Here is a 13,166-nt window from a genome sequence, read left to right as displayed (position 1 = left end):
TGGAGGAAGAAGCAAACAAAAAATGTTCATTACGGAACATTACTTTTTCATATTTTCTATCTCAAAATATAAAATTTCCAATGAATTTGATTGAAAATTTTAACTGAAATCGGGACAACGATCTATAATTAAAAATATCGGTGCTTCGATCGGAGGCTTCAGTAATATTATTCCATAAAAATTCCCGAATTGGTTTCGAAGGAAATGAATATAGCTTAAGAGAAATTTAAATTGTTTAAAAAATAGTGGATTTCCCTTCGATTCGCCTAGAAAAATTTAGATAGTGTTTGAAACCGTTTCCAAATTTGTATTTAAAAAGTACAGAAAATTCAACAGCAACTCTGACTGGACTCACAGCAGTTAAATTGCCGTTTGCAGTAAAAATTGCATTATAAAAAAGAGCGTAACAATGCGTAGGTGGTTCGGTTCAGAAAGAAGAATTGCAGACTTGATCCCGATGAGGAGCCGCGCGACCATGATTTTGTTATTCTCCGGCGACCTCTTGTTTAGCCATAACTTTGCTCGGTGACTTTATGGTACCTGTCAGAAGAATTCGGCACTGTGCAAACCAGACAACAATAAGGTACATTCCGATGCAAAGCAGCGGCAGTCTGGCTACTCGGCCGCTCACCAATGAACTGAACTTTCCCTCTCCCCTTTTTTCTTCTTCTCCTTCGTCTTCGTCCTTCACCCTTTCCTACTCGCCTCTTTTCCATGCTGGCTCGTGCTTCTTTTTCTCGCGCAGGAAACGCTATCGCGCGGTAAACGTTCGTACGGTGCTTTTGCAGCAAGAAATTGAAACGTTTTAACTGCTCTCGAAACATTCTGTCCGAAATAACAGCTTCATCTCTCCTTTACCATCAAAATTTGACGTAATCGATAGCTTTGTGAGAATTGACAAAATTTTATAAAAATTGAGCGACAGCTTTGACTTCGAAATTTTGTATTAGAAGCAGTGTCCTAATCTTACCATTAACATAAAATTTTGATACAGATAGAATCCCCAGGACAGGGAACCAAATTATTGTTCGTCAGCAGTACCCAAAGACTTTCATAAATATTTCAAGTTTCTCGGTAATATTTTTTAACAATGTACGAATACGTTCCGCTATTTATTTAGTCGGAAATCATCTTTGATATTAGTTTGTGGGTCTCGTAAAAATCGAGAACTTTTCTTGAACGTTCTAATTTGCAAAAATTAGTGAAAGGATAGCGAAGCATCTGCTTTCCAGTGCATAAAACGCCTCCAACGAGTTTATTGTGCGTTTGAAGAACACTGTTGCATTGAAGTATCATAAAACGTTCTGCACAATGGAGTTCGCTATCCATCGATCCCATCTGGTTTTACGAGAGACACCCTATATCACGATCCCGATTTCCTGCGTTTAATCGCTCTTTCACGCAAGAAGCAACAGGTGCCATCGAAAGAAAGCAGAAAACCCGCTGAAAATCGCGGATCACTTTGCGGAGGACAATTCAGTCTTTGAATGGCACGTTTTCTGAGTAAAAAATCCGTTTCCGATGCGACACGTACACGCAAAAACAATTTAACTCGTACTGCATCTTTACACGAAGTGCTAGCTAATGAGAACAGGAAACACATGCGTGCAATTTATTCGACGGATCAAAAGAACCTAAATGGCAAATTTATGAATTCCTCTTAAGACAGCACAAAGGCAAAACTCTTGCTATCTGAGGATTAAAATCGGAGCTCAAACAATTCGAGGCCAAAAGTTTCTCTGTTGGTCTGTGTTCAAATTCAATTTCCCCCATTCGAGGGTTAACTTCAAAGCTGAGTCGATCCAATCTTTCGATCAAGGGACACCTCATAGACAGGTCTATGTCTATAAATGTTTCTCTTCTGACAAGATCCTTCGAAAAGCGAGGATAATAGTCCTTGACCTTGTAAATTATTCATGTAACGAGGAATATCGATACAAAATGATTACCAGGAGTGCGGCAGTAAAGAAGAGGCACGTAAAAGACGAGCAATTCGGAAAAGAGTGTCGAAAAACTGAGCTAGAAACAGGTCGACTTCGAAAGAGCCACCACCCATCGCGCAATCCACAATAATCCTCGCATCACCACCGAACTCACTCACCCGCTCGATATTTCTCATTCCTCTTTCGGTTTGTTCAACGGCGGGCATTCCGTCACGGGTTGCGCATCGGTGCGCCGCGCGACCGGCTAAAAAACAGCTAAGAACAATGCAAAGAGAGGCTAAGGAGAGGTCAAAGAGAACCCCATGGAAAGGCAAACACGGAGGCTAGAGAAAAGAGGAGAGGCGAGGAGGAGAGGACCGAGACAGAGGGAAACAACGGGTCGTAAAGTCGTTAGGGGATGAGGAGAGGAGCTCAGGGAACGGACGGGGAGAGAGAGAGAGAGAGAGAGAGAGAGAGAGAGAGAGAGAGAGAGAGAGCATCGGGCGAAAGAGGAGGAGGGGTTGGCAGGGAAAAGAAGAGAGAAAGAGAGACTCACGTTTGCAGTGGCCCTTATAGGCGACGGGAATGGCGCGACCTGCGCGGCAGGCGGCGAGTCGCAGGTGGCAGGCACTCTTGTAGGTGTTTCCGTCGGCCCCGCAAACGGGGCGTGCGGCGGCTCGCTGTTGCGGGGGCGGCTGTGGGCACCTGCGGGCGCACCTCACGCAGTGCGGGCTCAGGTTCTGGTCCAACAGGCAGCTCCGGCCTTGGCCGCACCGGACCCGTGCGCACGAACCTGCTCGACACTTTACACGTTATTACGCACAGTCGTAAACCGCCCCCGTGATCAATCTGTTGGCTGATCGAGCCCTCTACCCCCACCCCCATATCGCGTCGACCCCACACCTCCTGCAATTTCCGTCGCGGAACCCTGCCGACACCTTAACACTATGTCCACGGAGCACTAAAAGTCACTACTTTACCATTACTCTGTGCAGATAACAAAACTGTACCAATACAAATTTTTAGCCATTTTTTTTTTTTTGTTGTAATACATACTCGAAGAAATAACTTCGAAATAACTTTGTACTCGTGTAAGCGCTGAACACCCCTAACCAGGTCACCCCTAACGACAATCATCTCTATGACGATAGATCTCTCTCAGCTTTGCTGAGCCGAATTATAACTGGTTTATTATTGAAAAAGTTGTAGTGGATAGTTTCGCATAGTTTCGTAGCATGCTATGATAATTTATGGAAGAATGTGGATGTAGAATGTATGCAGAATGTTCGATAGTTGACAGGTCGTCATTTCAGACGATGATTCTAGACAAGACAAGAAAGAGGTTGCTGCTAATCCAACGGTTAACTCGGATAAAAAAAGTTGCAGCTTGCAGGTTCGTTCTCGAACGATTAAGATTTGGACTCGAGGATGACGGCGCTCGAGCCAGATCAGCAAAAGCAATGACGACCAATGACGTACCGTACTAGAGTCTGACGCTTACCTTGAAGTTATGATCCAAGCCTGTCCAAGCCGCGGCTCGTACGAACCAGTTTCGGCGAGCCAAGTACCACGAGACGCGTGCTAGCGAAGCCACGCCCCAAAAGAGCCAGAGTCTCGTGATCACTATACCGCCAGATCCCCCTTATTCGCACAATGACAGCGGCCCTTACTTTGTTATGACTTTGGCTCTACGCGTCACTCGGTGTGCAAGTAGCGAGACTCGAGGATTTTTGCCTGCGAAAGCCCTAGTTGCACATGCTTGCCACCATAATATCGAACCGAGGTATCTATTAAGGAATTTAGCAATGAGAAAGGGTGTTAATGAGGCTAGAAATCTGCTGAGAAGAGATAGAAACTAGGAATCTACCCGAGGATCGGGATAGTCTAGCACTGACGAGGTTGAAGGGCCTAGGTGTCTACGAGACAAAGTTTCTAGTTAGGTAGTCAATGAACATAGAAAGCTGTTAATGGTACGTAACTGCTCTAGACTATGTTAACCAAGTGTCTGGTATTGAAAACTGAAGATTGCTGATGGCTTCTACACCTTGGGTCTAGGCCTCTTTAGAATAAAGCTTCTAGCTAGGTAACCAATCAAGATAGAAAGGTGTTAATGGTTTACAGCTGGTCTAGACTATCACGCTCAAGTGCTGGGTATTGAAAAGTGAAGATTGCTGATGGTTCGTAGACCTAGGTTCTAGGTCTCTTTAGAATAAAGCTTCCAGCGAGGTAACCATTTAGGTGAAAGGAGTGTTGATGGCACAGGATTAGTCTAGGCTATAAGACGAACTTATGGACTTCAGGAGACTGTTAATTACTAATAATCTGTAGCTAAAACCGTAATCCGTTTTCTAAATCGACGACCACTCATAATCGAACATTCTGTGCGCAAAATGTGGGTGAACGTGTAAGAAATATTTTCGTCAATTGCTACTGTTAGGGCTAGCTGTTTGGGTCGATTTTTGCATTTGAATACTGCCAGCAATTCCACGACGTTCAATTAACTGAACGGAACGGGCGTTGAAGCGCGCGTGCACATGGAAGATTGAATGAGCTCGTGTCACTCGACGCGTATCTTTTCATAAAAACAATCCTGAATGGATCAATCGGCAGCGATTCAATTACAAATGCGGTCGTGTGATAATGATTCCATCACATTCATACATACTCACTTTGGCAGTGGCCGTTGTAGGCGACCGCTAGCTCGTGGCTGCCCTTCTTGCAAGCGTGTTTCTTCAGCCTGCACAGATTTTTGTAACTCTTCCCGTCGGTTCCGCAAACCGGACCACCGCCTCTCGGCGCCTTGCACTCGGGGCTGCAGACGCACCTTGGCCTTCCCTTACGCACCACGCACTTTTTGCCCGCCTCGCACCTCACTTCCGCGCAGCTGTCTGCGAAAAAACATCGCCGAAATTCTAAGAACATCTTTCACTTTCGCCCGTCCCTCGTGTCAGTTTGCTCCACTAATTGCGAATTGTTGACCTTGTCTCGTTTCGCCTCAGCTCACCATTTGCGAAAATGGAACTGGCAAAGTTGATTGTTTATTCATGTAGTTTTTGTCAAACTCACACCAACAGGGTGCGTCTCGTAATATGACGATTTCGAATGACTCGTCAGTTATTTGTTTTACCACAAAATTTTTCAAACAAATGTTGCGTGGCTCTGTGCTTCTTTTTCATCGAGATATGGGGCTCACCTTCAACGTTTTTAATGGAATGTCCATTTTTGCTCGAATTCGGATAGAGCTCAATATTTTTCGTAAAAAAGCGTCATACTAAATACGGCTTAAAATTGAATAAATTTATTAAATTTCGATAACTCGCAAGTTACTCGAAGTCGTCACGTTACCAGAGACTCACTCTGTACATTTTATACGTTCACGGTGGTCGAAAGGATTTAACGTTGTCCTGCGTTTTCCAGGACCAAAAGGAAAACTATGCAATTACACGGTACAATGTGCAGCAGAGAATACGATACGATGAAAATAGACGTAGTTCTAGTGGGAATAGCTAACATGTACGATCAGTTCCCAGAACGCTTATGCATTCTGCGAATCTAACTATTCTTCTACTAAATGGTTCGTTATGCGAAACTGTTAGTGGATCGCCGGGAATACGAATAAACGCGGAGTAATTAGTAAAACGGTCGTGTGCGTCAATAAAACAGCGAATCTATCTGATTTATGGTTGCCAGTCGTTCCATGCGTAATGTGCCGCGATATAAAACACGCGAGACTGAATTCTAAAAATTATTCTACGCTATGAATGCGTAAAGTTCCCCGGCGTATGCGGCGATGACTATTGCAGAATTTGTTCGTCAGTTACTACATGTTCGTGGAAAAAGAATAACGTAGAACGCATATTTTTCGGATCATGTTTACACGTACCTCTGCAAGGAAGACACTGCACTCCTCCTCCGAGAACTTGCCAAAAAAAAAGACTTCCGCTGTCGAGATCCTCCTCGGAATACGCGGTCGCTGCCGCTGCGTTCGACGCACAACAATTGTCCTTTGTCACCTCTTTCGACAGCAACTCCTTGCAACGACCATTGCTGATGGAGGACCAGCACATACCGCCTGCAACGTGTCCAACAAATTTTCCGATTATTCGCAAAGTACTTGATTATTCACAAACTACGTTATGCCAAATTTTTCAATGCATATACTCATTGATCCAAAGTAAGTCGTTCTAACAACTGGAATTACCATTTGAGCCATTCACTGGCCAATGCGATTAACCATCTTTTGAGCTGTTTGATTTGACTGATATTTTCAATGGGATTTTTAAGACCAAGGAGGTTTTCAAAAAAGAGTGGAAGAAGTGATGAAAGTTGGATTTGGAGCTACGACAACATAACTTGCAATGAATTAGCATGTAATAATAAGTAGAATGATTCGAAGTGAATGGGATTTTTAAGACCAAGGAAGGACTTGACTGATACTCACCTTCTTACATCTAATACAAAGCTTAATTAGTTTGGCTACCAAACCAAATGAAAATAATTGGCCACCATACAAAATGAAAAAATTTTACTTTATCAAGGAACACAGGATACATGAAATGAGAAAATTATGAGCAGGATCATTTGATGATTGGAGTTGACTTCATCTCGCGATTTTTGCCACAAGTTGTGCACCGCAGAGCAAAAATGGAATAGGAAACGGAATGAAAATGTAAAATTCGAACCCAGCGAGGAAAGAAACCTTGAGGCCGAAAGGATGGAACGGAATCGTCGTGAGGGCTTTTTTCCCTGTTTATAGCTCGCCTAATCGCGGCTATAACTATGCTCGGTGTGTAGCGCAAAACCGCGTACGCGCCTCTTTTTAATGAATGACCGCGAACGGATTAGTATTCCTGGAACGTAGTATTAATGAGACGTGTCGCAGGGGAAAATTCTTCTAAGGACTTTTAATTAACGCCATCTACGGGAGGCGTAAACGCGCTCGTTTAAAAAAGTGGAACAAGGCCCGCCGCGAAATCGAGGGACGTTCGTTAGAAAGCTTGACGAACGTGTCATAACATTGCAAAAGGAACGTTGCTCGCAATAATGTTACACGCGTACGCCGGTCACCGGCTGATGGAACGATACGAATGCCATGAGACATGGATTTCTTATCTTCCGAGAAGCGAGAACATAAACAATCGTCAAGCATCGTGAAAGTTATCATTTTTCATCACTTTTACTTATACAGTCGGGAAACACTTTGGAACGTGCTTGACACTGTGAGTACCCAGCCAGCAAACTTCAACTTTACGTAAAATTTTTGTAAAAATTATTTATCTAGAAAATTCACATTAAAGTACGTTGAGTATATAGCAAAAGAATTGTAAATTTGGACAATTGAATTGAATATACAATATTATGCTATACAGGGTGTCTCACCTGACTCGATCATGTAAAATATCTCGCTTGTTTTTTATGTTAGAAGAAAATTAGTCATTAGTCAAGGTTCAAGAACATTTCTTGAAACCCTAGGGGGATCATGCCATGCCCTATGTCGTGCCCTACTTTTATGAATTTTTCATACCCAAGGTCACGTGAAGGTCACAATATTACACGTCGTTACATTCGTCTTGACCTCGGCTATTATATAGCGATAATAAAAATATATCATTCCATTTAAAAAAGCTTTGATGACCTTAAAATCTCAAAAAATATGACCTTCGACAAACTTTTTTGTCTATCATAATATTTTCCTCTCTGAACCAGCTAATGTTTTCCTCTGGAATTTTCTTCTATCATAAAAAACACACGAGCAGATGAAAATTGAAAGAATAAACGAATCAAAAGAGTTTAAAAATACAGGTGTACCATTTTCCTCTGGTTGAAATGGTTAATGACAATTTTATTTGGCTCCTGTTTCTAACGATGGACATTTTGCATAAAAATCCGCACGTCACAGTATCAGTGCAGGAAATAAAAATTAGTCGTATCAATGTCGTTCGTAATTTTGTGGCACAGGATTTTCGGTGCCATCTTAATACTCTGTTTCTTTGGAAGACTAATATTAAAAAATTGATTGTAGAGTGATACAGGATATTCTTCAGGAGAGTGAAGAGGCGTGTTCCAGTCTAAAAATAAAAGTGCAACGTGCTCGGGTATTATTTTTACAGGTTGTGCATCATTGATAGATAAACCATGCGGTCTCGAGTCGCGAGAAATGGGGAGGGCAAAGTACTTTTCTGCGCTATGCATTCATAAAGGAAACGTGTTCCGCGTGAACTCCGTGTGCAAGTACTCCGGCTTGTGTGATCAGCACACACACGGACCTCGTCCAATTCCTGGCTACAAGTTAGGAATAGTCGACATTGTTTGCCGAACTCTCCATCGGCTAGGGCAAAATTCTTCGAAGACGACGGGCCCGAAGATAAGCCAACATCCACGCCGCGACGATGGCTCTCGCAACGAACGTACTAATTACTTCCACTTTCGATTTGTGTGTATTTAAATAGTACTTGCACGCATTTTGCATAGGAACTACGGGACTCTCCGCGAGATTCTTCTTCTTCTCGCGCGGGAGAAAGAAATCCGAATTTTTGTTTATTTTATGAACAGCGAGAAGAGAACGAAATTTACTCTGTTGCCTAGAATATTTCTTCGAAATGAAATCCTAATTTTTCTAGCTTATTTTACGGACAGCGAGATCAGAGCAGAACTTATTCTGTTAGCCAGAATATTTCTTAATAATAATTGTTCACATACAGGACCATAAATGCTGTAAAGATCCAGAGTCACATTTTAAGAAACGTTTCTTTTACAAGTTTACGAGTTTCGGATTGCAATCGCCTAGTATTTTTCAAGTTGCACACACAGCGACCCAAAGATAACAAATTGTTCCAGTACAATTTTAGTCGAAACGTTAAAAATGATTGTCCCAGGTCGAAACGAATCTATTCCAGCTCGTTATTGAACGATCTTATCAGGTATCGAAGCGACTCGAACAATGGAGTCGCAGAAGAATACGAGAGAAATTACGCTGATAAAAGGAGTTCGAAACACGGGATGTTTACAGGAGACAGTGAACGCGCATAATCGCGCAACAATCTTGATTGTATTCAAAGCACACTGTAGATCAGCGGATCAGAACTTGCGATCGCTGTCCTTGGTTTTCTTGTACAATATTTTCTTTGACCGCGACTAAAGAGCGAGTCCGGACGTCGTCGACAAAGGCGTGTACTTAAAACGCGTTTATAAAGCGATTATGCTCGTAACAGATTGTAACAATAAACGTCATTGAACGGTTATAAAGGAATGCCCCGGGTGGATTAGTTAATAACGTCGGGTCGCGATCGCGTAAGTAAACGTTAAATAAAACAATTTCGAGTTGATTTATTGTTGTGATAACTGCTGGCCCCGTTCGAAGATAAACATACCGGATCGTTTATTTCTTCTTTTTTTTCGTTCTTTTGTTAATGCTCAGGGTCGATGCTAGAAAGAATTGGAACAGTTTACTTGATCTCAATTGTTTGTATGCGGCTTCGGTGTGTTACGCTACGCGCTAAATAATTATACAAACGGCTGCCGGGATTTGTGAAAAACAGAGGATGTTCAAACGAAGTTGACTGTTGCTCGATCTATCGGCAGATATCCTCGGCTACAGCGTTTGCGTGCGTCAAAGTGCAGAAAATATTTACAAAAATTAATTTTCAATAGTAAAATTATTCTGGATGTCGATCAAAAATATTGAATTGGTTGCAACGTTTACTCTTCGTCGAATAAAATGAAATAAAAATTGCTGGGAATTTTTTGAAACTTGTAGAAACAGTTGACAAATTGGTCGGACGGTGTTTCCCCGTCGAATCGATACCGATCGCTGTTAAAAATGAAGGGCGCACGTGGGTGGGTCGCGTCCCCTAAAAATGCGGGAATCGAGATCGAAGAAATCGTGGCGGGGGTTTCGCGTAAAAGGGCGCAGAACACGCCGTTGGGGCAAGAATCGAGACGTCCCTGAGAGACAATGGAACACCTCGGGCATCGATTAATCACCGCGCGATAATGCAATCGGAAACCGGCAGTTCTCCGTCTCCCTGTAAGCCTGACCGGTGTCTGGCAACGAACTGCACGTAACCAAGATCCGAGGCCTTTTTGCTTCCCTCCCCCTGCAGCCCTGTCTTCCCTCATTGTCTCCCTTGCAGGCTGTGTTCTCCCTTTCCTCGTCGATCTTCCCCTCCCCCCACTCACCCCCCACCCCTGTCGCGTCGTCTCGCGGCGGCCACCGTTTTCCTCTTTTTCTATCGGTCGTTCCCTTTTCCCGCGCCTCTTCCTGCCCTTCGGTCCCTTTTTTCGATTTCTCCCGTGCCCGTGTGCCTGTCCGTCGTCCTTCTCCCGACTTTTTCCTCTCTCCTCCTTTCGTTCCCCTTTCTTCGCCGCCTGTCTGTCTCTCTATCGCGAAATCGACGGGAAGCTACCGGCTGCAGACACGGACGCCGACTAAGCGCGTTTAATCGCTTCTCGGTACCGATTCGCGAGCGAACGATCGTTTAGCACGTGTCTACGGCTGCCGTTCGTCCGGGTTTCCCTGGATTTGTCCTACTTTTCTTTCTCCATTTCTTTCTATTAACGCGTTGCTCGCCGGAAGCCCGTTAGCGTGATTCTCGACGACTGCGGTCGATCAGAAAATCTTTGGAAAAATAATCCTCGAGGGAACGATTCAGAAAGAATGACTTTAATAACCTAGAAGTAAAATACACCCATAGTTTAGAATTATTTTGATCTTCCTATTCTTTGAAAAATTGCATCTACTCATTTTTATCACGAATGCATAATGTCCGCACTGTAATTATAATACTGTGACTTTAAGTAGCAAAGGGCAGAAAATCAATTTTACCATAAAGTATAAAATTATTTGTTCGTGGCAGCGAACGTGCAAAGTAATTGTAGCTTCTGCAAGGATATTATTTTGCATAGAAACAGAAAAACAGGAAAGCATAGTATTCCCTTATATAATTAATTGTTGAATTATTGCCTCGTACCAGTTTCTAGGATAAATTGTAGAAACAATAGTGTCCTGCATGGTTAGTTTATAATTTTCAAAAAAAGGCTACGTAAGTATAATAAATAATAGACAATATATATAATTTTCTGTAGTTGTTTTATAAATTGTAATTGTCCACAAAATAAAAGATATTCATCGAGTACGCGCGCTACTGAATAGGAATCGGCTGGTGCGTCTGATCATGACCAGCCGATTCTACTTCTAGTAAATCTAATGCGCGACAACCTAACGAATTTTCAAAGACGATACTTATTTTTCAAGCAACCATTCCGGAGAACCATTTCGAAAATTGTTTTAGATTAACGTGGCTTACATATCAATTTTACGAATTTAAAAATTAATTTTTGTGTTGGCACATTCATGCAAAAATCTATTTAGGGTCTACATTTAATCGTGTGCATTTGAAAAATTGTACTATGTAAAGAAATGTAAAACAAAGGAAAATATTTGGATTAACAAATATTAATAACGTACGTTCGACTTTACTTTAATTATCAGGAAAATTTTATTCGACGGGATTAATTTTTGTAATTTTTCTAGTGGAAATTTGAAGTGGAAATTGTATACAGCAATCACTGTTGCGAACCGTTACGTAACAAAGATTATGTTTTCTATTATCCGGTGAGTAATATGACTACTTTTACGTCAGATTTATGCAGGTGGGTTACAGATTTATATCGCCTGTGATTACGGGTGAGCATTACTCCAGAAGTAAACATGGCAACAGAAGCGATTCGATACTAAGCTTTCCGGCGAGCGACTTTCGCTGATATTTTTTTTTACCGCACCACGGGAAATTCGAGATTCTCAGGCCTAAAAACACAATCGGAGTTAAATTACAATGTTTAATTGTATGAAACTACCGAGTGTATCGAATTCTGACCGCTTTCCTTTTCTCTCGTTTCATTCGACGATCGAATTATTAAGAAAATTTCAACGTGGAAATATAACGGATCTACAATATGAAAAAAAAAAATTAAAAAATACCTGTAATCGATTTAAAAAATTTACTCGGATTTTGTGGACCACGAAATATTGTATGTAACAAGTGTTTTCTCTTTGTTATTATTAATTCTCCTTGTTAATCATTTTTATTTAGATATTTTGCTTTTTAGGGAACCGTGTTTGGAAGGTGTGTAGACGAAATCAGCATCGAACGAGTAAAAAGTTAATTAAAAATAGGGGTCTGTTGGAGAGTCAGGATGAAAGCTCTGTGACAATTCTTAGAAGAGGCTACCCTCATTTTCTGGCTCGCCGTTGCCACTGACCTCCCTCAACGTCGCGCGAAATGCGCCTTTCACACAGACGAAAATCAGACTATTCTTGTTGCGATCAAAGAACGGCCGAGATGCCTTCGATCGACTCGCTTTCTTCACAGATTCGAGTGCTTTTCAATTACTCCTCGAGCGACAACAAACGTGAGATTTACACTACACGATAACATTTTTACTTCATGAAATATACTCATTTTAGTCATCATTCAGATTTATTCTACTTGTCAATTTTATTAAATCGACATCTAATTGTTTAAATGTACAATTTGTCTACCACAAAAACACACCAGAGATGTATTATACTTTCAGGAGAAATGATTTCACATTTCAAAAAAATATGAAAACACACGAGAGTGTATTGTACCGTTATTCGAAGGTAACACGAGTCACGTTAACTTTTCTTTGTTGTATCGAGTTAATTTGTATAAATGTGCAGCTGCTACAGTCAGATATAATTACAGATTCAAGCCGACGAGCGCTTTAATTCGCGAGAAATATTACGCCTGCATTTTTCATCGTCGTATCGGTGAATTAAAGGATAGCATTTTTCGCGACAGAAATTATCGATGGTTCTTATTACATATTGAATCCCACTGCTTCTGTGTATCTACCTTACATAATAATCGATACGATCGTAACCACACGAACCACATAATCCCTGATCCATCGACCACTACCATGCTACCATGCGCTTAGAAAAAGGTTTAACATCTTCGCACATTAAAGATGAATTCGTATCGCGTACAACAAATTGGCCGCCGTCAGAGCTAATTATTAGAGGCTCGTGAGCAATGCATACTCCACAAAACATAACAATAATTCGTCGTTTGTTAATCAAATAAAATACAATCTTGGCGTCGCTCAGCTTTCCTCAACATTCAACTAGCAAACTATGAATCACAGCTTTAAAAGCGTCGCTGTTCTCAATGTCTAGAACGTCCACAGAAGTGTACCCAAAACTTGCAACTCTAATTAAGG

The 13,166-nt window shown here is 41.8% G+C and overlaps 1 protein-coding gene across 3 annotated transcripts in view; it reads right to left on the bottom strand.

The window, feature by feature from the left end:
• The window catches only part of LOC143355343 (follistatin), a 65,416-nt gene that overhangs the window by 27,104 nt on the left and 25,146 nt on the right, over positions 1-13,166 (bottom strand). For 2 of the 3 annotated variants that reach the window (XM_076790102.1, XM_076790103.1), the window contains 3 exons: positions 5,806-5,994; positions 4,592-4,810; positions 2,479-2,715 (listed from right to left, as the gene is read on the bottom strand). In XM_076790102.1, coding sequence (XP_076646217.1) covers positions 2,479-2,715; positions 4,592-4,810; positions 5,806-5,994 — 645 coding nt within the window. The remainder of the gene's footprint in view (positions 1-2,478; positions 2,716-4,591; positions 4,811-5,805; positions 5,995-13,166) is intronic. The other variant, XM_076790104.1, reaches the window with a different exon arrangement.

The sequence above is a fragment of the Halictus rubicundus genome, chromosome 6 (assembly GCF_050948215.1).
Source record: "Halictus rubicundus isolate RS-2024b chromosome 6, iyHalRubi1_principal, whole genome shotgun sequence".
Taxonomy (NCBI): Eukaryota; Metazoa; Arthropoda; class Insecta; order Hymenoptera; family Halictidae; genus Halictus; species Halictus rubicundus.
Note: the sequence above shows the minus strand (reverse complement) of the source record. Positions and strands in the feature narration are given on the sequence as shown.